The sequence below is a fragment of the Drosophila takahashii genome, chromosome 2L (assembly GCF_030179915.1).
Source record: "Drosophila takahashii strain IR98-3 E-12201 chromosome 2L, DtakHiC1v2, whole genome shotgun sequence".
In the NCBI taxonomy this organism is placed as follows: domain Eukaryota; kingdom Metazoa; phylum Arthropoda; class Insecta; order Diptera; family Drosophilidae; genus Drosophila; species Drosophila takahashii.
In genome coordinates this window covers 8,126,306-8,150,061 of record NC_091678.1, presented here as the reverse complement: position 1 = coordinate 8,150,061, position 23,756 = coordinate 8,126,306, and the positions used below count along the sequence as shown (strand labels likewise).

The 23,756-nt window shown below is 43.0% G+C and overlaps 9 protein-coding genes across 10 annotated transcripts; 5 read left to right on the top strand and 4 right to left on the bottom strand.

Annotated features, from left to right (window-relative positions):
- The first annotated feature begins 428 nt into the window (after nt 1-428).
- Nucleotides 429-1,713, top strand: LOC108063184 (enoyl-CoA delta isomerase 1, mitochondrial). Its single transcript, XM_017150182.3, has 4 exons — nt 429-517; nt 688-921; nt 980-1,126; nt 1,186-1,713. The coding sequence occupies exons 2-4, from the start codon at nt 694-696 to the stop codon at nt 1,654-1,656; spliced, it is 846 nt and encodes a 281-aa protein (XP_017005671.2). The 5' UTR covers nt 429-517; nt 688-693; the 3' UTR covers nt 1,657-1,713.
- Nucleotides 1,714-2,233: 520 nt separating this feature from the next.
- LOC108063151 (enoyl-CoA delta isomerase 1, mitochondrial) lies at nt 2,234-3,256 on the top strand. The gene is made up of 3 exons (XM_044395102.2): nt 2,234-2,461; nt 2,518-2,664; nt 2,715-3,256. Exons 1-3 carry the CDS (start codon nt 2,234-2,236, stop codon nt 3,180-3,182), a joined length of 843 nt encoding a protein of 280 aa, XP_044251037.1. The 3' UTR covers nt 3,183-3,256.
- A 400-nt stretch (nt 3,257-3,656) lies between these two features.
- Nucleotides 3,657-4,950, top strand: LOC108063256 (enoyl-CoA delta isomerase 1, mitochondrial). Its single transcript, XM_017150293.3, has 3 exons — nt 3,657-4,038; nt 4,126-4,272; nt 4,330-4,950. The coding sequence occupies exons 1-3, from the start codon at nt 3,784-3,786 to the stop codon at nt 4,789-4,791; spliced, it is 864 nt and encodes a 287-aa protein (XP_017005782.2). The 5' UTR covers nt 3,657-3,783; the 3' UTR covers nt 4,792-4,950.
- TbCMF46 lies at nt 4,840-7,300 on the bottom strand. The gene is made up of 6 exons (XM_017150292.3): nt 7,048-7,300; nt 6,710-6,993; nt 6,402-6,580; nt 5,794-6,346; nt 5,034-5,368; nt 4,840-4,981 (listed from the first exon to the last, which is right to left on the bottom strand). The coding sequence occupies exons 1-6, from the start codon at nt 7,283-7,285 to the stop codon at nt 4,861-4,863; spliced, it is 1,710 nt and encodes a 569-aa protein (XP_017005781.2). The 5' UTR covers nt 7,286-7,300; the 3' UTR covers nt 4,840-4,860.
- Nucleotides 7,301-8,957: 1,657 nt separating this feature from the next.
- On the top strand, nt 8,958-14,972 carry LOC108063162 (serine/threonine-protein kinase ICK). 2 transcript variants are annotated; one of them, XR_011417577.1, is made up of 8 exons: nt 8,958-9,075; nt 9,578-9,778; nt 9,835-10,002; nt 10,481-10,819; nt 10,880-11,931; nt 13,196-13,480; nt 14,363-14,565; nt 14,626-14,972. XR_011417577.1 is itself a non-coding variant. In XM_044395147.2 (8 exons), exons 2-8 carry the CDS (start codon nt 9,623-9,625, stop codon nt 14,649-14,651), a joined length of 2,136 nt encoding a protein of 711 aa, XP_044251082.1. In that variant the 5' UTR covers nt 8,958-9,075; nt 9,578-9,622; the 3' UTR covers nt 14,652-14,972. The 2 variants fall into 2 exon arrangements, 1 of the variants encoding a protein (XP_044251082.1); XM_044395147.2 differs by having other exon boundaries at nt 14,363-14,472.
- A 64-nt stretch (nt 14,973-15,036) lies between these two features.
- Nucleotides 15,037-15,609, top strand: LOC108063147 (pupal cuticle protein Edg-84A). The gene is made up of 2 exons (XM_044394922.2): nt 15,037-15,155; nt 15,212-15,609. The coding sequence occupies exons 1-2, from the start codon at nt 15,045-15,047 to the stop codon at nt 15,509-15,511; spliced, it is 411 nt and encodes a 136-aa protein (XP_044250857.2). The 5' UTR covers nt 15,037-15,044; the 3' UTR covers nt 15,512-15,609.
- A 700-nt stretch (nt 15,610-16,309) lies between these two features.
- On the bottom strand, nt 16,310-17,316 carry Cpr30F (Cuticular protein 30F). The gene is made up of 2 exons (XM_044394921.2): nt 17,260-17,316; nt 16,310-16,750 (listed from the first exon to the last, which is right to left on the bottom strand). The coding sequence occupies exons 1-2, from the start codon at nt 17,266-17,268 to the stop codon at nt 16,310-16,312; spliced, it is 450 nt and encodes a 149-aa protein (XP_044250856.2). The 5' UTR covers nt 17,269-17,316.
- A 1,708-nt stretch (nt 17,317-19,024) lies between these two features.
- Arglu1 (Arginine and glutamate rich 1) lies at nt 19,025-22,952 on the bottom strand. The gene is made up of 4 exons (XM_017150259.3): nt 22,458-22,952; nt 21,400-21,672; nt 19,714-19,797; nt 19,025-19,652 (listed from the first exon to the last, which is right to left on the bottom strand). Exons 1-4 carry the CDS (start codon nt 22,806-22,808, stop codon nt 19,485-19,487), a joined length of 876 nt encoding a protein of 291 aa, XP_017005748.1. The 5' UTR covers nt 22,809-22,952; the 3' UTR covers nt 19,025-19,484.
- Nucleotides 22,953-22,990: 38 nt separating this feature from the next.
- On the bottom strand, nt 22,991-23,604 carry Datp (purine phosphoribosyltransferase family protein Apf). The gene is made up of 2 exons (XM_017150260.3): nt 23,389-23,604; nt 22,991-23,330 (listed from the first exon to the last, which is right to left on the bottom strand). Exons 1-2 carry the CDS (start codon nt 23,556-23,558, stop codon nt 23,072-23,074), a joined length of 429 nt encoding a protein of 142 aa, XP_017005749.2. The 5' UTR covers nt 23,559-23,604; the 3' UTR covers nt 22,991-23,071.
- Between the last annotated feature and the right edge of the window lie 152 nt (nt 23,605-23,756).

The window sequence follows — 23,756 nt, the reverse complement described above, 5'->3', positions numbered from 1 at the left end:
TACAAAACAAAACCACAATTTAAAATTAATTTATTTATTTATGTAAACCTAACTTACAGTATTAGGCTTTTATACATTCGTTGGGTGCTTAAAAAATATGTACAAACGATTTAAAAAAAAAAATCAAAATTTGATTTCGTTTTCATTTGGCTGTGCTATTTCATAAAATTTTAACTATTTTGCTGAAGAGCACAGTTGTAATATGTATACAATAGCAACTCGGCTATTTCTTTTAACGAAATCTTTATTTTTAATGTTATTTTTTTGTTTTTATAAATAAATAAAGGACGATAACTTTTATCCAAATCTATTTTAATTTTATTGTTAAAATTAAAAAAGCTACGCAAAATAAAAAATTTAATATATTTCCTAAAATAAGGGTAGTTACAAATTCGTGGTGAGGTGAGCCGATTGTCTATTTTGGCCCCCTATGCGTCGCCGACTATCGATAGCGCAACAGGTTCTTAGGCAGCTGTGTTTGATTGTTAAAATTGCTCCGTTTAAATAAAATTAATAAGTAAGTACACAAATTCCATCCGTTTAAATATATTTCAGTTCACTTTTTGGTAATTAAAATGAATCCGAATATTAATTGGAGTTCCTAGAAGATTAGGCAGCCTACGAAATTAGAAACCGGCATCTGTCCAAAGGTCACTCCCAGTTGTTTACGTCTTTTTCGCATTTCAGATCACAATGCTCCGATCGAAAGTCCTGAGTCTGGTGGCCCGTAGTGCCTCCAACCGTCTGATGTCCACCGGCACCAAGCTGACCACCGTGGAGGTCAACGACAAGACCGGAATCGCCACCCTCACAATGAACCGGCCACCAGTAAATGGACTCAACCTGGAACTGCTGCAGGATCTTAAGAGCTCTATTGATGAGATCGAAGGCAACAAGAGCCGCGGTCTTATTCTCACTTCGGTAAGTAGGATCTTTATAACAGGTTCTTCAGTATATTAATTACATAATTTACCGTTAGTCCAGCTCCACAATATTCTCAGCTGGCTTGGATATCCTGGAGATGTACAAACCAGATAAGGACAGGATTCGCGCCTTCTGGACGCAACTGCAGGAGACCTGGTTGGCTCTTTATGGCAGCAGTGTACCCACAGCTGCGGCTATAAACGTGGGTTCCTTGAAAGCTATGATAAATTCTCCTCTAACACTAGTTATCCGAATCCTTAGGGCCACTCACCCGCTGGCGGATGCCTTTTAGCGACTTCCTGCGAATACCGAGTCATGCTGCCCAAGTTCACAATCGGCCTGAACGAAACACAACTGGGAATTGTTGCACCCAAGTGGTTTATGGCTTCCTTTTTAAGCGTATTGCCCCAACGAGAGGCGGAGCGCGCCCTTAACCAAGGACGCATGTTCACCACGGAGGAAGCCCTGAAGGTGGGCCTCATCGATGAGACTGCCAACAGCAAGGAGGAGGCCATTGAAAAGTGCACCGCCTTCATAGGCACCTTTGCCAAGGTCAATCCGCTGGCTAGGTCCCTGACCAAGCAGCAGTTCCGGGCTGCCGATCTGGCGCAGTTGGAGAACGAGCGGAAGGACGATCTGGAGAAGTTCCTGTTCTTTGTCAACCAACCAGCCGTGCAGAAGGGTTTGGGCCTTTATCTCGAGGGTCTAAAGAAGAAGTCCAAGAAGCAATAATTATATGATTTTATGCATTTTTAAAATAGTAATAAAGCCTGTTTGTATCTAATTAAATCTCTTCGTTTTGGTTATAAAATTAAAACCCTTATCAGTGCAAATTAGATAACAATAATTAAATCAGATTTATTTTAACAAACAATGACTGGCATCATTGTTTTGCAAGTTTTATTTATTTCAAGCCACTACATACATATCTTTATTTTGTAACGACTTATATCCTATATAAATAGGGTAAATTCGTTCGCCTAAAGTGCCAAAAGAAAACAAATTGCTTTTCTATTAAAAACAGTTTTTGAATTGGATTATATTCGATAATTCACTGCCGGTCAGCTCGATAGCTGATAACAGTGGGCTGGAAATTTCCCATCGAAGATCAGTAGTTCTTTAGCAGCTGAGTAGATAAGGTTTTGAAAATAAACTAGGTGAAACTAATCCCGAGGTAATTATATATACGTAAATATGTAGTAAAACTTGGTATCTAACTTTCTCAATTACAAGGTAATAATAAAACATTTTTTGTAGCTTTAAAACTCACACCAGAACAAAGGTCATCTTCTATAGATATCAAAGAAAGATGCTGCACTCCAATCTCCTAAGACTTGTGGCCCGCGGAGGTCCCAGAAGACTAATGTCTACTGCCACCAAGTTGACCACAGTGGAGGTCAACGATAAGACCGGAATCGCCACCCTCACAATGAACCGGCCTCCGGTGAATAGCCAAAATGTCCAATTGCTCGTGGACCTGCAGAGTTCCATTAGCGAAATCGAGAACAACAAAAGTAGGGGCCTCATTTTGACCTCCGTAAGTGAGTCCAATTAGTTATTTAATTATATAAACCATTATTCTATTATCCACAGGCTAGTTCCAAAGTGTTTTCAGCTGGCCTGGACATCCTGGAAATGTATAACACAAATGAGGAGCGACTCCGAATCGTTTGGACTGAGCTGCAGAACGCGTGGATTGCCCTTTATGGAACCAGTTTGCCCACGGCTGCAGCTATTAATGTTAGTATATCATATTATATTATATAATATACACTATATCAATCTTCCAGGGTCACGCCCCCGCTGGAGGATGCCTCCTGGCCACCGCCTGCGAGTATCGGGTGATGGTGCCCAAATGCCTGATTGGACTGAATGAAACCCAGCTGGGAATCATTGCCCCCAAGTGGCTGATGTCCGGATTCCTCAACGTGCTGCCCCAAAGGGTGGCAGAGCGTGCTCTCACCCAGGGACGCCTGTTTACCACGCAGGAAGCCTTCGAGGAGGGCCTGGTCGATGAGATCGCCAACTCCAAGGAAGAGGCCCTGGAAAAGTGCGCCGCCTTCATCGGCAGCTTTGCCAAGGTCAATCCTCTGGCCCGTGGACTGACCAAGCTGCAATTCCGTGCGGAAAATATTAAGGAGTTTGAAAAGATACGCGAAAAAGATGTAGCTGATTTTGTAGCTCTTGCTTCTCGCCCGGAGATTCAGAAAGTTATGGGCGATTATCTTGAAAATCTAAAGAAGAAAGGGAAGAAGTAATAAATCACTTTAGATCTGAACAGAGTCCTGCATTTAAAATTGATTTAATCGATACAATGAACACAATTTAATTTAATTGAAAATCAAATCAAAAAAATTATGAAAAATATGTACATGTCAAAATTAAATAAAAATTTTAATATATCTTTATAAACTACGCATCTTAGTTTGATCTTGAGTTGATATTTAATGTCTGATCACGAAGATACTATAATTATCAAGGTGTTAATAATTAAGAAAATAAACTTTGTGGACTAATATTTGACCAAGCGTTTACAAATCAATAAGGTTTAAACTCCTTGTCATTTTAAATAACCGAAAAAAAGGAATGATTTCCAATTACCAAAAATCTATAGCTGTTTCATTGCTCAATTACCATATTATTTCCCATAGGTACCCCCCGAAAACCACTTGTTGATCTCGATATTCTACCGCCGTATAAACTTTGCCTGGAAAGTGCCTACCAGCTGATCGTTTCGACTCGAGTGTTTGTTTTATTTGGTTCGCAACTCGACTTTATATATGATAAACAGGTTCATTTGTTTAAATTCCTGCCTGCCGCTCAGTGCGTGATTGCTGCTCCAAATCCAAAGTCGTCGTAATGTTGCGTAACAGGCTGTTAGATGGAGTCAAGCGGATGAAACCGATCCTCAGCGGTTGGCAAAACCTACGATCCCTATCGAATGGGGGGAACTCCAAGCTGACCACCATAGAGGTGGATGATAGGAGTGGAATTGCCACTTTATCGATGAACCTACCGCCTGTAAACACTTTGACCATGGACCTCATGCACGACCTCATCGACTCCATCAATCAGATCGAGAGCAACAAGAGTCGTGGTCTTATCTTGACATCGGTGGGTTGGGATTCCCCCAAAATAATTAGAAATCTGTAGTTCCTAAGAACTTAAATATTTAAAAAAAATAATTTATGATTTTTCCAGAGCAATGACAAGGTTTTCTCCGCTGGTCTTGATCTCAACGAGCTGCTGAATCCAGAAGTGGAGCGTTTGCGGTTATTCTGGACCAGATTTCAGGATTTGTGGCTAGCCCTGCATCTTTGTGGCCTGCCCACAGCAGCAGCTATCAATGTAGGTCTAGCTTTCGAGATATATGATAGATTTTTCTGTGATAACTCCCCTTTTCAGGGCCATTCACCTGCCGCCGGCTGCGTTTTGGCCACTGCCTGTGAATACCGGGTCATGCTGCCCAATCTCTTCATTGGAATCCATGCCACCCGTTTCAGCTTCGTCATCTCCAAGTGGATGATGAACTCGTACCAGAGCGTCCTTCCCCGCCGGATTGTCGAGCGGGCCCTCAACCAGGGTAAGCTCTTCGCCACCCAGGAAGCTCTGGAGGTGGGCCTCGTCGACGAGGTGGCTTCTAGCAAAGAGGAGGCGATCGCCAAGTGTGCCGAGTTTATAGCCACCTTCGACAAGGCCAATCCGGTGGCCAGAAGCCTCACCAAGCGAATGTGCCGCGAGCCGGATGTGCGGGAGCTGCTCAAGGATCGGCTGGGGGATCTGAAGGAGTGCGTCGACTATGTCATGACTCCACTTTTCCAGGAGGGACTGTGCGCCCATCTCGAGGGTCTTAAGAAGAGGAAATAGAGCGATTCCAGAAGCTGGTGATCAAATTGCATTTATTGTATATGGTTTTATATATGTGTATTAAAATTGTTAATCCGAAGAGCTGCAATCCGGGTGCAATTCTCTTGGAAGGTTGGTCAAAGCAGCAGTCATCATCTCCATAAAGGCATTGATCTCCAGGATCTTGGCACGATGGCGGTCTACTTCTTTGCTGAAAAGAAATAGATAGTATAAAACATCCCATTTATAGAAAGTATATTTACTTGTTGAGCTTCCCAATCATGTCATCTATAAAGTCTTTGCTCCTTTGAGCCATGCGATCCTCTCGCTCATCCACCCGCATGGAATGGGAAGTCCTCATGCCCTCCACCAACTGAAGAACTGCCTCGCGATCGTCCACACACTTTCTAAGCTCCTCGGGAATGCTATTCAATTCGTTGCGTATCAGCTTGGTGGAGATGAACTGGGTCACAATCTCCGTCATGTTGTGGGCAAAATGGCTGCACAGATCGCGCAGCTCCTGGAAGATCACCTGAGCCTGCTCCACGAAGCTGGCCATCAGTTCCGAGATCTTGCGATCGAAGTTTAGTGTGGAATCCTAGAATGAAACAACAAGAGAGAACGCTATAGTCGACTATCTAATACCCGTCTATCAGCTAAAGGGAGTGCGAGGGAGATGGGTATTAAAACTTTTTTGATTGTGCATAACTTTTTAATGAATGGTCTGATTTGAAAAATGTCTACACAACAAAATTGCATTAATACTTCTCGGAAATCTATAAAGGTGTGGGCGCCAGACACATTTAAAAATCGTTAGTGGGCGATTGTGGGCGTTAGAGGGGGCGTGGCGATCGGCTGAAATAAACTTGCGCTGCGTAGGAAGCCTAAGAATATGCGTGGAAAATCTCAACTTTCTAGCTTTTGTAGTTTCCGAGATCTCAGCGTTCATACAGACGGATGGACAGACGGAGTAATGGGTATAAATAGTATTAGATGGGCTAATAAGTAATCCCCTTAGTTCACCTGAACCGCCTCGTGGAGATGGAGTTCCTGGGCCATCAGACTTTCCCACATCTCGTTGAGGGCATCCTCAAAGTGGCCACTAAGCGTATCCAACTGGTTTTGCACCTCCTCCAGTTCATCATCCCGCTGATCCAGTTCCCTCCATTTCAGACGCATCTCGTCGAAAGTTCGCTCCTTGTATTGGAGGAACTCCTCGATCTGCCTTTGACCCTGGGACTGCAGCTCCTCCTGACCCTCGTGCAGATTGGCCTTAAAGTCTCGAATCTCCTCGTCACGCTCACCGAATCGCTCCAGTCCCAAGCGATATATTTGCTGAGTGAGCTCGTGCACATCCTTGGAATACTCCTCGCAGAGTTCCTGAGCCTGCGAACCCACCAGCATCAAGATGCGCCCGTCCTCGTCGTCTCGCCAGAGGGAATCGTACAGCTGCTGGCCATCCAGATGCTCCACAAAACTGGAGGCCAGTCGATCCGCCTCGGCCATCTCACGAGCCTCTGTTTCCAGGCCCTGGATCTCCCGCTCCTGTTTGTCCTCGATTTCGCGCAGCTCTCGACTTTTGAGGGAAGGTAAATTAATGGTGAAGTTTTGGTAATGGGTTAACCACTTACTAGAAACGTTTCTGGGCCTCCTCCCGCGTTTCTGCCTTGATGAAAACGCATTCGTAGTAGTCCAACTGGGGCAGAATGGCGGTTACGTAGAGGGATAGTGGAAAATCCGGCAGTCTAGCTATGGGATTACCCTCTAAATTGAGCACTTTCAGGGTGCTCACAAAGCGTAAGCGTTCGATCTGGAATTTTTGATCACAAATGTTATCAAAATTTCTTTACTTAATAAGTTTTTAAAATTTTAGTTCCAAACAAATAAAGTGTCATATTAACATATGTAAATATGATATCATATCATATTCAAACCTTACCCCCTCCACCGTGTCGATAAGATTATTGCCAATGCTGAGAATAACCAGATTTTCCAAAGTCTGTATGTTCTCGATTTTCCGTATGCGATTGCTAAAAAGTGAGAGTTTCTCAAGGTTAACCAGTTTCTCCAAGTTCTCAATCCTTGTAATGTAATTAAAGCTCAAATTGAGATCCTTGAGAGCTGTTAGCATTTCGAGATGCTCAATGACTTCGATCTTGTTGCAGTTCAAGCACAGCTTAGTGAGATTGGGCATCATCCAGAGGTGGTCAATCCTGAGGATGTCTGAGGGAAAGGTTCTATAAGATGAAATAATTCTTTCCTTTCCAAATCACTCACTCTTGAACTCCAGTCGCATGGTGCTAATGCGATCATAGACCACTGGTTCCAGTTGGTGGAGTCTTCTTGCCTCGCCCTTTTGACCCTCCTCCAGATAGGCGGTTTCGATCATGCTGCGATCTATGATGCCTGGTTCCGGGCAGTTGATCTCCTCCAGGAAGCCCCTCAGGGGCTCCTCCTCCTCCTCCTGCTCCTCGGCGGCACTCTCACCTGGCTGACTGCTGACGGGCTCATCCATTGCGGTAGGATCTCAAAAGATGTATAGGGATAATAAATCCTCGTGGTCTCCTAATAGACTCCTGGTTGCCAAGGAAACCCGAAAAACATGGCCCTGCCTAGCAACCATCGTTCGTATTCCACCCTCAGAGAACCGAGAACTTCGGGGACTACTAGAACTTTAGCCGGCATTCGGTTCTCTCCAGTTTTTGGGGTTTCTCTCCCGGATCCGAAGGGTGGTCTACTTAGGGCTGCGGTTGCTTGGGTCCTCGCGTTGTTGTGGATATCTCACCCGTCAGTTGTTGGTGTTTGCTTATCAAATAAACTACTACTGTTCAAGGGATATCCGTTTCGGGAGTAGCCATAAATCGCATTTAATTCGGACTAACAAATTAAAGCAAGCCAATTCGGTTTCAAATGCAATTGCGTTTAAGGTACGAGTGATGGGAAAGATACTCCTTCTTCATCTTTAAAAGCTAGATAAAATAAGTGGAAGAAGGTAGAAAGAAGACTTTTTGTCAACCCCCAGGGGCTTCAATCGATAAAGTGACCCCGAACATTTAAGTTTGTTTATTTGTTTGTACATGGTGCGAAAAGTCGCATAGTTGCTTATCGGATATAGCAGTGCATATAGCATATAGCATATAGTAATCGGCTAATCGGGCGTCGGATGTGCGTGCCTAGAGTTTAAGTGAGTCAAATGTGAGTGGTTCAAGGCTGTAGGGCAGGATTCAAGAAAAAGCCTGGTCGAAACGTGGTTCCAGTTGCCCCGACACCGCCTCCTCCTCCGAAATTGCAAACCAAAACAATCCGTATACATATATATATCCACCTAAATGGGATATTGAAGGTGGGAACGGTTCGTATACTATGAATAAATTATCGCCCAAGGAACTAAATTCGCCAAGTGACCACAAACCCATTACGACACATGACCAAAACGTCTTGAGTGCAAAATAAAGTTAACAGTCCCAAGTATTTAGTATACTGAAAAATGTATTTAAGAACTGGATAATAAAGTGCAAAGTTAGATCAACAGAAAAAAATCGCTGCTTATTGATTCCTGAATATGTCCAGCTAACACGTTCAAATTTTTGATAACGAGTGAATTCTTAATAACTTATAAACCAACAAAGAACTCCCACACGCAATTTTAAAAGGGGTTGAAAGAGACAATACTTTTGTGGGGGTTAATAAAACACGAAGGAAATTTATTATAACCTAGTATTATTGTGTTAAAATCCCAAGGTCTACGAAATATCTTTCAACTCCAATACTTCTAAAGATAATTAACGTTTTATTAGGGAGCACCTAGCCCAAAAGTAAATCTTTAAATTTAAACGACCTCTCAGCAACAGAAAACTGCAAATCCAATTATTTCCCACTTATAAGTTAGCTTGTTGTACTCGAAATACCACGTTTTAGCTTTCTATTCAAGAACATTAAAGACAATTTGGGTCACGCAAATAAATTAATATTTTATTAGGGACCTCCTAGACCAAAAGAGAATCTTCCCCCGATGTATGCCAAAACAAGAAGTAGTACAACCCTCAGAGCCATCTTTTTGGTAATGGAGAACATTTTTAAGTTGTTTTCTTTTATAAATACAAATAAACAGCGTAAAATCAATTTTTGCAATGATTAGAAAAGCTTTACGGAACATTCCATTCCTGTCATTTCATTTGAACTGTAGAGATACTCTTAGCTACAAAGAAACTGAATCTTCAATTATTTCTATAACATTTTTAAGAATTTAAAGAATTAGATGTCATAATAAAGATGTCAAAAAATTAAATGGTGTTAGATAAGATGGTATAACGATTTAAGATTTAGTTTAAAATGTTAACCAAGTGTTCGTTTTATATTACTTTCGATTTATTCTGACACAAACAAATTAATTTGTATTCAATATATAGAATCCTTCTAGCTCCTTAACTGATTCGTAGTTAACGATTGTCAGGATAATCATAAATCATGTCCTGAAATTCTGCCCTTCCCTTTTACTTCATGCCACCGATGACCCTGATGGTGAATTCGTTTTTGGGTTAAATAAATTTGGTCAAGTTCTTAGCCGGCTGCCCGAGATCGATATATTGATTTCAATTAACTGGGCTGGTATCCCAAAATGGAGACTCACGAAAAGCCCAAGTTGGATTCGATTCCATTCCATGTTTGGTGCAAGTCATTTAATTCAGCTGTGACTGTGATTCCCTTGAAGTCCGCACACGTGGGCGTTACTCATAAGTTATTGAAGACCCCTCCTTAAGTGGCGTACTTACAAGGTATACCTTTGATTTTCCCTATATGTATGTAGTTTCATCCGAAGAATGTGTGAAGAGCTGCCCCCATCTGCCTAAGCATGAACCGCTATATCACGCTGACCCAACTGGGCGATGGAACCTACGGCACTGTGGTCCTGGGCCAGCGAAAGGACACCGGCGAGAAGGTGGCCATCAAGCGCATGAAGCGCAAGTACTACTCCTGGGAGGAGGCAATGAATCTGCGCGAGGTCAAGGTGGGTTGAGCTATCCCTACTCCCAATCTCATCTAAGTAATTCCCATTCCTTGCAGTCACTGAAGAAGCTGTCGCATCCGAACATTGTCAAGCTGAAGGAGGTGATTCGGGAGAACGACACCCTGTACTTTGTGTTCGAGTACATGAAGGAGAACCTCTACCAGATGATCAAGGACCGGGACACGCATCTTCCCGAGCCGGAGCTGAAGAGCATTCTCTTTCAGGTGAGCTGCAGTCTTATTTATACCCGTTACTTTTATACCCTTTACTCGTATAGTAACTGTCTGTCTGTCCGTCTGTATGAACGCTGAGATCTCGGAAACTATAAAAGCTAGAAAGTTTGGATTACCCACACATATTCTTGGGCTCCCTACGCAGCGCAAGTTTATTTCAGCCGAGCGCCACGCCCCCTCTAACGCCCACAATCGCCCACTAACGATTTTAAAATGTGTCTGGCGCCCGCACCTTTAAAGATTTCCGAGAAGTATTAAAGCAATTTTGTTGTGTATATTCATACTCATCGAAATGTAGAATACATTTTTTTAATCGGACCATTCTTTAAAAAGTTATGCCCGATCAAAGTTTTATATCTCCATCTTCCTCGCTCTCCCTTTACTTGAGTAATGGGTATCTGATAGTCGGGGCACCCGACTATAGCGTTTTTTTTTGTTTTTCCTCTTAAATATCAACTTCTTGCTCTAGGTTCTGACTGGCCTGGCCTTCATGCATCGCCACGGCTTTTTCCATCGCGACCTAAAGCCGGAGAACCTGCTCTGCTCCGGTCCGGAGCTCATCAAGATAGCCGACTTCGGGCTGGCCAGGGAGATCCGATCGCGGCCTCCGTTCACGGACTACGTCTCCACGCGCTGGTACCGCGCTCCCGAGGTTCTATTGCACTCCACCAACTACGGCAGCACCATCGACCTCTGGGCCATGGGCTGCATCATGGCCGAGCTCTACACCTTTCGTCCGCTCTTCCCGGGCAGCAGCGAGGTGGATCAGCTCTTCAAGATTTGCTCTGTGCTGGGAACGCCAGAGAAGGTGATTGAAATCCAGTCTAAATTGTTCTTGAATCTTATTAATCCCTGGTTTCTCCCACAGGGCGACTGGCCGGATGGATATCGGCTGGCCAGCATGATCCACTTCCGCTACCCGGACTGCATCAAAGTGCCACTGAGCAGCGTCGTCAGTCGCTGCAGCCAAAACGGCCTGGATCTGCTGGAGGATCTGCTGGCCTACGATCCCGACAAGCGACCGACGGCCCAGCAGAGTCTCAAGTATCCCTATTTCCATGCCCTCAAGCGGATCTCGCCCACGGCGGCCACCAAGGCGAATGTGCGGCTCAGCTCCAAATATGCGGCCTCCAATGGTGGCGCCGTCTCCAACAATGTGCTTCCGGTGCAGGAGAAGCTGCAGGCGGTCACCGATTTGCTGCATCAGACTAATAACAACAACAGTAACCACTCCAATCTGGGCAAGAACAGCAATAACAACCTGACAACCAAGAATGGTGGGTTGCCCAGAAAGTACCAAACGAAGCTGAGCTTCCTCAGCAGCAATGAGTTGGGTGGCGGATCCCAGGCGGATTCCTCCAGTCTGGGAGGAGGAGGAGCCACGGTGGATGGAGGAGTTCCTCAGGTGCCACAGCTCCAAAACGGAGGAGGAGAGTCCATAAACGACATCTACTTAAATCGCAACATCTCGCAGCTCTTTGGACTGCCAGCAGCGGGCTCCCAGCAGCAGCAGCAGCACCATCCGAACGTCTCCTTCAGCTCGACCATGTCCCGGAATGCCGGCGCCATCTATGTGAATGGAAGCCATCACCTCACCTACGACACGGCCAACATGAATGCCAAGAACAATGCCAAGCTCGTGGTGGGCGTGGGTGCCTCCAATGGCGGCTACTATGTGCCGGTGGCCAGGCCATCGCTCCTAGGATCCGAGGCCAAGGTCTACAACGTGTTCTCCAAGGTCAGTGCCAGCCAGGCTCCGCCCAGCCTCATTGTGCGACAGCCGCAGATGCAAATGCAAATGCAACTGCAGCCGGAGGTGGGAGCTTCTATGCCCATGCGACTCTCGGGAAGATCGCGAGCAGCGGCTCAGGAGGTAAAAGTGGGTGCCCTCAAGTCGGATGATTTGGACCTCATACTCGGGTGAGTTGGGAGATGAGAAGAGATGAAGTGCGCACCTTTTAAATCCCTAAGACCTTTTAAATCATCCTTGTTTTTCATCCAAGTCTGATCTTTATATAACATTCTTCAAAAATTTTCTTTTAATAAGTCGTCTTGAAAAAAAATGAGTCATGTTTTCAAGAATTTAAATATTCAATATTTTAATTTCCAAAGAGTTTTTAAAAAAAGTTGTACATATTCTGCAGTTGAACTCCCAAACGGTTTAGCAAAATATATTTTTCATAATTTTAAATATTTAAATTTGAAAATATTACATTTAACAATTGAATATATTTTAAAATTTTTTTTACATTAATATTAAAAATTCTTTTTTTCTTACGTAAAATATTAACTTTGTGTATAATAATTTCGACAGCGATTATTTGATTTGATTTCTATATGGTTTTTTTCTATTACATTTTTTTTTAAGTGTAAAGTTTTAATTTCTTTTTTTATCACATTAAAATATGCTAAATAACACAGGTCAACACAATGGACTTTATTAAAAGGTGCAGGCCTATTGGCATTAAAATATGTTAATATAGACGGATATAAGCATATCTGCATACTTAGTTTTCGCGTTTAACGGGTGGTATTTGGGCAATCGCGGTTTGAAAAAAATAGCAACATTTAATTTTTTGATTTAAGATATCTTCGAGGGTCTGTGCTCAGTTGTAATAAAACTTATGCCAAAAAATTGCTTAGATGCCCTTCTACATTATTGCATTTAAGGTTTCATCATAATTTGAGTCAATCAAAGCCTATGAGCCATTGAAGTAATTTGTTCACCTCTATTCCCAACCAACTTGATGCGGTGAACACGCTTAAAAAAATACAAGGAAAAATATATGCCCTAAAATATTTAACAGGCATCTAGAGGCGTCTTTCACCGAATTTTTTCGCGATTGCACAAATACCACCCGTTAAACTCGAAAACTAAGTATGCAGATATGGTTATATCCGTCTATATTAACACAATTTAATGCCCATAGGGCTGCACCAAAAACACTGTTGGCCTGTGTAATTATTATCTTCTTAAATAAATTTTTGTTGTTCAATTTTCTGAGTGTTTAAAGCACTTGTGAGGTAAAGTAGGTTTGGAACAAGATCATGATTATCTCCCTAATTCCATGTACACCTGGCACATCGCTCTGTTTTGTACTGTTTTGCACCCAAGTAATCCAGTGTGCCCGTACCCCAACCACCTCACCGTGTGTCTCTCCGTCTCTCTCTCTCCCCCGCGCAGTTCCAAGCTGAAAACCTCCGCCAAGCGGCAGCGCAATGCCAAGGCGAACATCCTGCTGGAGGACCTCTTCGGGCAGCTGTCCATGGACTCGGACAGCGATGGGAAGTATCCGCACACGGTGCCGCCCACGCAGCAGGCGAAGAGCGGGAAGACATCGAAGACTGGCACAAGTGGCCCTCAGGAGCGGGATCTCTTCGGGGAGAGCTTCCTGCCCAGGCCGGGGCTGCGGAAGAAGGCCACCCAGAGCAGTCTGGAGGTGAACAACGGCAGCCACGCGGACTCGCTGTAAGTGGGTGGGGTTCAAGGTCACCCGCCGCCGGCCTGCATGCAGTGTAAATGTATATGACCTTGACCGTGCTTCCTTGCATCCTCATGATCATCATCCTGTCTCTCTCTCTACATTGTACTCTGTCTCTCTTTCTCTCTCTCTGTCTGTCCTGTCATCGTTTTGTGTGTTTTCATTTGCTTGTCATTGAACATTGAACACTTTGTGTGGGTGCCCCAAGTGATAACTCCTCCTCGTCCTCCCCCTCAATTGATGAAGAATGTCGCTTTTGGCCCATAAGGTAAAAACCAACATTCGCCATTGAGCTGTAAATACGTTTGAGTAGCAGTAGAGACTCTTAGAAAACACCATATCATATCATCATCGTACTTGGGGGAAGTTCTGGTACTTTTATCGGGAATTTCCCCTTCTGTAGTCGAGCACTTTTAATTTGCCTGTCTCTTCTAACACAATTTTCTAGTAGAATAGTTCTAAGATTAGTTGATTATTATTAAAAATATTTTTCTTTTCTGTTCTTAATACACTACTATATAGATAAGACACCTATTTACAAATTATAAAAAAGATATATCTTGTTGAGGATTTAGTAAATCTACGTTTCTTACACAGAGAAAAATTATATTAAAAAATTATATTAATTTTGGTCCCATCTGTTTTCATATCAAAATGATATTTCCGAACATATGATTTTGTACCATATTGATATGAAACCATACCATTTTGTTATGGAAAAATTTATATGAAACAATATCAGTTCCATATGGTTCAAGGCCAAGAAAATCATCCAAAAAATCCCATATAAATTCCGTAACAAGATACATCTCGTTTAAGATAACCCATTTATTTGACAAATATCAAATGATGTACCCTCATATTTTCAGAGCTCCCAACACCCAAAAGGAGAAACACGCCGTGGCGTCCAGTTTTCCCTGGGATGAATCCAACAAGACGGAGGACGAGAAGCTAACGGCTTGGATGGTGGCCGAAAACGGTAACTTGGTTTTGGGTGGTGGTCATCAGCAAGCGTAGAAGTCGAGAGCACTCCACTATAAGTAGTTACTTAGCAATCACTTAATTTCGAATGGTAGTGTAAATTCAAGAAGCTCTGTGCCTGGATTTAAGTATTCCTTATTTCAATTCCCAGGATCGCTGCTGGAGAATAAGTTCTGAGGAGATCGACCCGCGAAATGCCGTTGTACCTGAAACAGAATGGAGTTAATTTTTAGTGCCTGTTGATCTGCGTATTTTCGAACTGAAGCCAAGTCCAAATCACCAAATCATCGGATCGGCGTGTGGAGCTAGTCTAGTCTCGATATAATGTTATTGCTGTGATACCACTAAGCTAAACTATTGTGTAAAGTACCCCCTACGAACTTGAGTCTCGAGTGTAAGTTGTACTCTAAGCTACTATACGATAATATAATCCGAGTGAGTTTTGAATCGATTGCAACAGTTGGAGGCAAGTGCAGGGATTTGGTTTCATTTCCCCTTATGGGCGAGGTATATGGGTTGCATAAGGTTTGATATTCGATTTCAGCCCTTCGTAAGTTGGCCACTGCGACAATGGGCCAAACGGCGGCTTATAAAAGAGGTCTGAATCCAGCTCTTAGTCATCAGTCGAGTGCTCTCCATCGCTCCAATTGCAACTTCAACTTGTTCGTCATGAGTGTCTTGGTAAGTTAGGATATAATATATATTATATTCTACTATATATATTATATATTTTGTAGCATTCCAGCATCGCCTTCTGCCTGATCCTAAGCGTTCTCTGCGCTGTTCAGGCTGGGATTATTGCCAGCCATCCGGATGAACTGATTGCCAGTCCTGCCCAGTACGAGTTCCACTACTCGGTCCACGATAGCCACACTGGCGATGTGAAGGATCAGTTCGAGCACCGACGTGGCGAATACGTAACGGGTCGCTACTCCCTCATAGAACCCGATGGCCACCGTCGCATTGTGGACTACACCGCCGATCCGCTGCTGGGTTTCAATGCTCAAGTTCGTCGGGAACCGATATCTCGCTACTGAGATGGTTTCTTAGGGGAAGTAATAAAGGACTTGCACAACTGACCGGATACGATTTGGCTCACTTAATTATAAGCAACCATGATAGAAAGATGTGTATTCATAGAATAAATCTAAAGGCTGTTCTCTTTATATTCAAGTGGATTTTAGGATCTACGGAGTTTCTTTAGCTGTAAGAGGATTTCTATAGTTCAGACACTTATTACTCTCTTGAAAAAAACTATCTACTAGTATAAAAAATAATCAATATAATTACTTGATGATACATACTTACAATGTATCAACCGAATGGAGTAATTATTATCATAATTTTTATTATTTGTGGTAATACGTGGTAGATACATTTTTTCTGAAAAAACTTCTTGAATATTTATTTATTTGAATAGAAAGATAGGATTTAAAATCTATCTAAATTTTAGATATATCGATTTTAATAGACCTATTTACCAGGTAACTTCCATGATTCTTAAAAGTTTAAACACGTAAAATTATGTTTTCTAAAAATGCATTTATTGCCTTCTATTTACACATAGTATTACACAGATGAGATAGGGACTCGCCGGCCATCGTGTTATGGCGTTTTTTGATGGCCGGGTGTCGAAGAGTCTTAGTAGAGATTTCAGAAAAGAGGAAAGGAAAGGAAGATAGGTACAGAGGTTTATATGATACGAGGTGTCTGGGTAGTTGAGCAATAGTTCAGATACAGATACAGATGCTGGTGCGGATGCGAATGCGGATGTGTCGTCGTCGATGCGATGAAGTCAGTGTTTGCTATCTCTCTCGATCAATCCCGGCCAGAGTTTAGTGGTAGAGGCCGAGGGGCAGTTTGGCGGGGGCCAACAGCTTGGGGGCCGCATAGGCCAGCGGCAGGGGGGCGGGGGCCAGGAGCTTGGCAATGGGCGCGGCCTTGATCACCTTCTGGCCGAGGGGATCGCGACGGACCACCGCATTGAAGCCGTTGTGGGCATCCGAGGTGTAGTCCACGGTGCGCAGATATCCATCGGCATCGACCAGCGTGTACTGACCCTGGACCTGGTCGCCCTTCCTGGACTCCGTCTGGCTCTTGATGTCGCCGGTGTGCTCGTCGTGCACCGAGTAGGCGAAGTCGTAGTGGGCCGGTGCCTCCACCTCGATGGTCTTCAGCAGGGGCTTCACAATGGCCGCCGGTGAGTGGTAAACGGAGCCGAGGGGCAGCTCGATGGCGGCGACGGCTCCAACGCCCAGGATGAAAAGTGAAACGAGCTGGAAAAATTAATAGGGAGTTAGAAAAAAAATTTACTTCTTCACTTTATGAAAAGATTTTTTATAAATATTATTTTTAAAATATTATTTTTTAAATATTTATATGGATATTGGATATGAAATCATCCAATTTAAAATATGTAATTTAATTCTTAGAATCTTCTCCCCTTTAAAAAACAATTTTATTTGTAAATATTATTTTTTAAATATTTATATTCATGATTTCATATCCAATTTAGGAGCTATTGAGATTTGTATATCCTAATATTGTTTTCACGTTAGAAAAAATATATAATTTAATTCTTAAAATCTTCTCCACTTTAAAAAACAATTTTATTTATAAATATTATTTTTAAAATATTTATATTGATGATTTCATATCCAATTCACTTTAAAAAACAATTTTATTTATAAATATTATTTTTAAAATATTAGTTTTTAAATATTTATATTGATGATTTCATAACCAATTTAGGAGCTTTTGAGATTTGTATATCCTTTTCACTTACAGCGAACATTTTGGCTTGGACTTGTATTGGGATTTGGTGGATTTGCTGACTTGGTGGCTGCTGCGGCTCCTGCACTGAACTATGTCTCCAAGTGTCGCGATCGCAACTTTTATAGTCAAAGCACTGCTCTCTGGCCCGGCCCCACCACCTCCAATCTCTTGATGGGTGCCACGCTCCGAGCTCACGCACCGCACACTCCACATAAGCCACCCAAAAAAACCGATCACCCAGCGAACCGGAATCCGTGATGGCTAATGCAAAATTGTTATTATATTTTTATTTCATTTTTTTTTGGCAAATCTTGTACTCTGGTAATAAAACATTTACACTGCTCCACTTTGGGCAACAATGTAGCCACTGTAAGCTCTTGTTTCTGGTTTGTCAATCGGTTCCTATGGGTCTACCTCCACCCAAACCTTGAAACAAGTGAAAGTTAAGGGAGGTATTTTTAATTGAGGGAGAATACGAATAATTATTATTGATTGGTTGTCATCAGTAATCCGAATTTCAAAATATTATAAGAAAAGAAATTGTAAAAATTATAACACATGTTTTATATTTAAAATTGATGGGATGGTAAATCATAGAAATGACTTAAGCCATCTTCTCACAATTTTTAAATAGCTGTTTAACAAAAGATTGATTTATTTATTTATTCTTCATCGAGTACATCTAGATCTGTCCTTTAAATGGTATTCGAGTTAGATAAGTTTGAAAATAAAATATTTCATTTATTATTTAATCTAATATCTTATCTATTTCTGAAGGTTCTTTTATTTATTATCATGTATTACGTTATTTGGTTCCTTAATATAAATGTTCAAAAATATGTGACCTATTAAATGGTTAATAAGTAGCTTCTCCTTGAATTTGAATGGTACTTCAATTAGCTACCGCCAAATTGTCTGACAAACTGAATGGCCAAAAGAGCAGGGAAATCGCATTATCGCAGTCATATCAAACAAATTGTACGTTGACATTCGCAGATCGGCTGATCGGCAACAGGCGAGAAATGTCGCTAAGAGCTTTGCCGATTTTCCACTTAATTAATTAATCAAATTGCAACATCCGCCCGAGTGCCGCCCAAGATCGCTGCTATGGCTCTGGATCTCGATCTCGATCGGTATCTGGATCTGGTTCTGGGCTGGTCAGGTGGCGGAGCCGTCGCCTTCGCCTTTCACGCATGTGCTCCGCACACAAATCAATGCGACAAAGGCTCCAAACTCGTTGCCAAATTCGATATGAAGTAATAAGCTGGGCAAGTGGTTGGGTGGGGGTCAGGTGGAGTTGGATGGAGTGGAGTGGAGTGCCTCGGTGCGTATGCGTACTTGTATCTTGCGCCACATTCATTTAGAACCACATTACGATTGCGGTTCGAGTGGTTTGACTGTGACTCTGAGTGGTCGTGGACCAATTTGGCATAGCTGCCGCCTGCTCACGCACTTGGACAGATCGGTGTTCCTCCCTCCTCCTGGCCAGACTCCATTTCCATACTCCGCGCGGGCGTGCCGGCTGTCGTTCGCTGTCCAGCGTCGTCGCCCAACCCAATCAGCAAACAAGACATATAAATTTAAGTAGTCTCTATAAATAATAAGTTGTGTCTACTTAGCGACATGTACACCAGAGTAGATCGTGTTCGATACCAGATACTAAGCAGAGCTAAAAAGTGCACGTTTGTTTTGGCAATTCTGTCAAATATGCCAAGCGAATGGTTAGTTAGTTCTTTCGGTATGATCCACACTTTGAGCGACAAATTACATTGTACTTTTTGGCATTTCTAAAGTTTTTATTATTGATTTCAGTTGCGTTATATGTTTTGCTTGAAATATCAAAAAATTGCAAATAGATTACATATGTATTTCACTGACATCTCTTTTTGGTTTTCTGTTAATTGTTCAGCTGTGACAACAATACGACGCACTACACATAATCATTTGTCTCACATATGAATTCTTGATGTAGAAAAGGTTAAGTAAATCGCTAGCGTATTGTACTATATAGAGCCGTATATGTTCAGTAATTGGCAATTTTGAAAACGTTGAATCTATTGGCCTTGCTTTGCCTGCTCCGAACATCATCGCTCGTCCTTAAAATAATAAAATAATATATAGAACACAATTACAACAATCAAAACGAGTGGATGATCTTTGGGGCAGGCAAAAAGCCGCTGAGGTAAAAAAAAAGCAAAAGCTGTTAACAAGAAAAGGTGCAACGGTCTACGCCTCTCATAATGCTCCCGGTTTCAGGGAGAACGATAGCTTGGGCCTGGAATTGTTTTTGCCTAATATGACCTTCTGCTCCTCCTTGACGCGCTTCTCCTGCTCCTTGCGCATGCGTTGCCGCTCCTCGTCCATAAGGCGCTGTTCCTCAATTATTGCTAACCGTTCTTCGGCCTATGGAAAGTAAAAAATCACTTAGAATCACTTTAAAAAAATAGTTTATAAATATACTCACCAGTTTTCTTTGCGCCTCTTCGATTTTGCGATTGTTTTCGGCCAAAATTTCTTCGAGCTCTTCGCGTTTCTGCTTTTCATCCTCCTATAAAACCCAAACAAAATGACGATTAACACAAAGTCGACTCTTCAGGCGGAAGCTTAGAGCTAAGATAAAAATAAACAGTCTCTTGACATCAGCGATGCAAACTGTGCGACGAATTCGACGCACGTTTGTGGTTGCAGTTTTTTGCTTGATGAGCTGCAAAGGCAGTTAGAATCTAGTTTTATGTTTAACAATAAGTTACAAAGAAATATTCGGTAGAAAGTAAAACATTTAGTAGTGTCTAATAAGAATGTTTAAAGTAGGTTGTTCTTTTAGTTTATTACAATAAAGGAGCACACAACATAAACAAATGTACTAGTAGTATTTGCTAAATGGTTGGTCTTCATTTATTTTTTTTTTTTTTATTGTTGCTACTTACTATTTAAATAGGTCATTATTCCAGTACAAAGGCTAAATTTGTGTTAATTTATAGGTTTTTTTTTTGCAGATTTTTCGATTTGGGTTTATGATTTGTGGAGGTTTTTTTTTCGCTATTCCAGACGTATATAAATTGCTCGCAAAAACAAAAAGCTCAACGCACAAGTACGGTCAAGAATCCAATGCGAATCCGGCTTTAAAAATCTTACAGACTGAGTTCTATGGGGCTAAACATTTGGGTCTCTTTGGCGTCCTTTCGCCGATCATCCAGTTGGCTTATCACATCGCTGGCGTCGTGGGAAACTCACCCGTCATCTAGTGGCATTGGTTGGCAAACTTTGCCTTGCATGCAGCGTACAGTTGGGACTAAACTCAGTCGGCCCGCCCCACAACTAGACAGCCTAACTACCCGGACTAACTGAGGGAAACCACTGCGATTTTATCTTTGATTTCTTTTTAGGTGGGTGTGGAGGAAGTGCGTCCATGGACCAAACCCTGGGCAGCGGGCTTGTCCGGCTCGGCGGCTCAACGAGGAGTGCAAGCGAGTGTTTTGCGTTCGGGTCGGGTCACAAAACACCCACGTTCGTTGCACGGGCCTACTGAAGCGGAGTTTGCGCGCAATAACAACAACAACGAGTTACAAGAACCAATACCAAAATTAAAATGATACAGTATGTGGGTAGGAACGAACAAAAGATGAAGCTAAGATAAGTATGCAAGAGGTCTGCAATAAATGGGCATCAAAACTGTGACACATGCGACACTTGGCAATGTCGTCATTTTGGCTTTTTTGGTAGGAAAAATAAAAAATTACAAAATTATTGGCAAGAAGAAAAGGGGGGCGAGGGCGAAATCAGCCGTGGCGTTCTCATCCCGGCTCACTGGGTGGCTGGCCTGCAGGGCAGCAAATGTGGGGGCTCTGAAAAGGCGCGAGTGGTTAGTGATGTAGCCGGTTAGTGGGCGCCCTTGGCCGCGGGGTTATGCAAGCAATCTAGTACGGGGATGGTGATGGGACATGGTGGGATGACGATGGACGACGAACAACGCCCAGTGAGCCGCCGCTGAGAACGCCGCCGGCGGATCGATTTCGCGTGACGCGGTGGAGACGACTGTTTGAACTGCTGTTTCGGGTTTGTTCGAGTGTACGGTAGATGTGGCATTGTGTACGTTTTTCTGACAGTGATAGCAGCAGTCGTCCAGCGGAATCTGAATACGAGCACCTACCTCGCGCCGGCGTTCTTCTTCGCGTATCTGCTCGCGCCGCCGCTCCAGCTCCAGCATCATTTCGCGCTCCATCTCGGCCTTGGCGGTCTCGACGCGTCTGTTGACCTCCTGCTCGATCTCGTCGCGCCGCTTCTCCAGCTCCTCCTCGACGCGCTTCTTCACCAGCATCTCGATGCGCTTGGCGGCCTCCTCCTCGATGGTCTTCTGCTCGACCTCCTTGGCCCGCCGCTGCCGCTCCATCTCGGCCAGGCGCTCGACCTGCAGCTGGTTTTGCTGCAAAGGATGGGAAATGTTTATTATAATGTCTATTGTATGAAGTTGGAGAAAGAGCCCTGCATGGGTAGCCGGATGTTTTAAGAAACTCAAAAGCAATTTCTTTAAATTACCTTTTATTTATCATTTTTAGGTATTTAAAATAAGTAAACAAAAATCTTTAAAACAAAATGGGGCATGAATTCTTTAGGGTTTCTTGAAAAGAGTATAGCATTTTGGCGCGTGAATAAGCTTTTTTCGGGAAGCAGGGCTCTTAATGGGTAACCGGATGTTTATGGGACCCAAAAGAAATTTCTTTAAATAATCTTCTATTTAACATTTTTAGGTACAACAATAAGTAAACACTAATCTTTAAAACCAAATTTTGCGTGAATTCTTTAGGATTTCTTGAAAAAGAGTATAGAATTTTGGCGCGTGATTAAGATTTTCCCAGAAAATGGTAAGAACAATAGTGCATAATGCTAAGGTTTCATTTTCTTAAGATTTTAGACTAGATAATCATAATCTTAATAAATAAAGTAAGTAAACAACAAGGATGTCTAGCCTTAAGAGCTAATCAAGTTTTTAAAACTCTAAAGTATTAATAAAAAATATACAAAAATCTTTGAAACCAAACCGAGCGTGAATTCTTTAGGACTTCTTGAAAAAGAGTATTTCATTTTTGCGGGTGAGTAAGTTTTTCCCGGAAAATGGTAAGAAACATGGTCGATAATGCTAATTTGGACTGGGAAATCATAGTAAGCAGCCTTTAGGCGCTATCATGCAGGTCTCCTCCCTCCACTTACCTCGTCCAGCTTCTTGAAGCGGCTGCGCTTCTGTTTGCTGCGCTGCGACTCCTGCTCGGAATACTGGCTGTCGCTGCTCGACGAGGTGGAGCGCTTCCGGGACTTGAGGATCGTGGGCGAGTGGCGGTAGTCGCGCTCCGTGTGCCGGTCGCTGCGGTGACGGTCCCGCTCGCGATCCCTGTCCCGCTCGCGGTGCCGCCCGTGGTTGTTCACCTCCGAGGACTTGTCCCTGTCCGATGTCCGGGTGCTGGACCGCTCGTGGTCGTGGTGGGACTTACTGCGTTTTTTGTGCTTGCTCTTGTGGTGGCGTCGCTTGCCCGACGGACTGGGGGTGCGCGAACGGGAGCCCATGGCACTGGTGTGTGTGGATTGTTCAGATTAAGGCTAGGCGGAGTGCTCCAATCGGCTGGCCACAACAAATCAATGGGAAGCGATTGAAAATTTCAGTTCGATTCGAGCAATTTTCACAGATGCCTTGAAAACAGTGTGCGCAACGCCCGCAGGCTGACATAATTTTGGTATTTTCACGGCTATTTGCTTTGGTATTTTTTGCGGTATTTATTTACATTTTAGTGTTGCGAAACGCTACAACGCTGCGTTTATTTGTTTACAATCTATTCCGGTTTGTTTTGATCTAAAATCATTTGGTGGAACCTGTCTATCATGTCTTGGTTGTCCTTGAAGCCCACGCATTCCTTGGCCGCGTCCCGGGGAAGCCACTTGAGGGCGGTGTGCTCCTCGGAGAGAACGGGTTCCTGGCAGGGATTCCGCAACTCCGCCAGCCAGTAGATCACAATCTTGGGCTTCCCCTGCACCACGTAGTTGAGTGTCAGCGGCGTGTCCTTGAAGATAATCAGATCCTTCTCGTCGTAGCTGTGGGTGCAATTCAGATATTAAGGATGTTATGGTTGGAGTATGGTGGAGCACTTGCCCGGCTTCCTCTTTAGTTTCCCGCAGAGCTGTGGTGTAGTCGTCCTCGCCGGGATCCACGTGACCCTTGGGCGAACTCCAGTGGAAGGAGCCGTAGGAGGCCTTCAGCAGGAGGTATTGTATTTCCCCGCACATACGTCGAAAAATAACAAATCCAGCAGCTTTCTTCATGTTATGGCTACTAATTTGCCGAAACAGGTGTCTGACCAGTGTTAAAAACTCGCCAAAAGAGATGCTGATTCGGCTTTTTTCCGACAATTTTATTTTAATTAAATATGTATCAAGAAAATTTGTCTATTTCTCTCATGGTTTCTTTTGAATTTTCAAGAGTTTATGAATTTGAAAATACCCAAAAATAATTTACAAAAT

What these genes read in the sequence shown, in the direction of transcription:
- LOC108063184 (XM_017150182.3), top strand. Translation starts at nt 694, where the DNA reads ATGCTCCGATCGAAAGTCCTGAGTCTGGTGGCCCGTAGTGCCTCCAAC. An exon ending in GCGGTCTTATTCTCACTTCG is followed by an intron (nt 922 to 979) that starts GTAAGTAGGATC and finishes ATTTACCGTTAG; the next exon opens with TCCAGCTCCACAATATTCTC. An exon ending in CCACAGCTGCGGCTATAAAC is followed by an intron (nt 1,127 to 1,185) that starts GTGGGTTCCTTG and finishes CCGAATCCTTAG; the next exon opens with GGCCACTCACCCGCTGGCGG.
- LOC108063151 (XM_044395102.2), top strand. Translation starts at nt 2,234, where the DNA reads ATGCTGCACTCCAATCTCCTAAGACTTGTGGCCCGCGGAGGTCCCAGA. An exon ending in GGGGCCTCATTTTGACCTCC is followed by an intron (nt 2,462 to 2,517) that starts GTAAGTGAGTCC and finishes TATTATCCACAG; the next exon opens with GCTAGTTCCAAAGTGTTTTC. An exon ending in CCACGGCTGCAGCTATTAAT is followed by an intron (nt 2,665 to 2,714) that starts GTTAGTATATCA and finishes TCAATCTTCCAG; the next exon opens with GGTCACGCCCCCGCTGGAGG.
- LOC108063256 (XM_017150293.3), top strand. Translation starts at nt 3,784, where the DNA reads ATGTTGCGTAACAGGCTGTTAGATGGAGTCAAGCGGATGAAACCGATC. An exon ending in GTGGTCTTATCTTGACATCG is followed by an intron (nt 4,039 to 4,125) that starts GTGGGTTGGGAT and finishes TGATTTTTCCAG; the next exon opens with AGCAATGACAAGGTTTTCTC. An exon ending in CCACAGCAGCAGCTATCAAT is followed by an intron (nt 4,273 to 4,329) that starts GTAGGTCTAGCT and finishes TCCCCTTTTCAG; the next exon opens with GGCCATTCACCTGCCGCCGG.
- TbCMF46 (XM_017150292.3), bottom strand. Translation starts at nt 7,285, where the DNA reads ATGGATGAGCCCGTCAGCAGTCAGCCAGGTGAGAGTGCCGCCGAGGAG. An exon ending in TTATCGACACGGTGGAGGGG is followed by an intron (nt 6,581 to 6,709) that starts GTAAGGTTTGAA and finishes CAAAAATTCCAG; the next exon opens with ATCGAACGCTTACGCTTTGT. An exon ending in ATGATTGGGAAGCTCAACAA is followed by an intron (nt 4,982 to 5,033) that starts GTAAATATACTT and finishes ATTTCTTTTCAG; the next exon opens with CAAAGAAGTAGACCGCCATC.
- LOC108063162 (XM_044395147.2), top strand. Translation starts at nt 9,623, where the DNA reads ATGAACCGCTATATCACGCTGACCCAACTGGGCGATGGAACCTACGGC. An exon ending in TGCTGGGAACGCCAGAGAAG is followed by an intron (nt 10,820 to 10,879) that starts GTGATTGAAATC and finishes TTTCTCCCACAG; the next exon opens with GGCGACTGGCCGGATGGATA. An exon ending in GGCAGCCACGCGGACTCGCT is followed by an intron (nt 13,481 to 14,362) that starts GTAAGTGGGTGG and finishes TCATATTTTCAG; the next exon opens with AGCTCCCAACACCCAAAAGG.
- LOC108063147 (XM_044394922.2), top strand. Translation starts at nt 15,045, where the DNA reads ATGGGCCAAACGGCGGCTTATAAAAGAGGTCTGAATCCAGCTCTTAGT. An exon ending in TGTTCGTCATGAGTGTCTTG is followed by an intron (nt 15,156 to 15,211) that starts GTAAGTTAGGAT and finishes TATATTTTGTAG; the next exon opens with CATTCCAGCATCGCCTTCTG.
- Arglu1 (XM_017150259.3), bottom strand. Translation starts at nt 22,808, where the DNA reads ATGGGCTCCCGTTCGCGCACCCCCAGTCCGTCGGGCAAGCGACGCCAC. An exon ending in AAGAAGAACGCCGGCGCGAG is followed by an intron (nt 19,798 to 21,399) that starts GTAGGTGCTCGT and finishes TGGGTTTTATAG; the next exon opens with GAGGATGAAAAGCAGAAACG. An exon ending in AAGAGGCGCAAAGAAAACTG is followed by an intron (nt 19,653 to 19,713) that starts GTGAGTATATTT and finishes TACTTTCCATAG; the next exon opens with GCCGAAGAACGGTTAGCAAT.
- Datp (XM_017150260.3), bottom strand. Translation starts at nt 23,558, where the DNA reads ATGAAGAAAGCTGCTGGATTTGTTATTTTTCGACGTATGTGCGGGGAA. An exon ending in GAAACTAAAGAGGAAGCCGG is followed by an intron (nt 23,331 to 23,388) that starts GCAAGTGCTCCA and finishes TTGCACCCACAG; the next exon opens with CTACGACGAGAAGGATCTGA.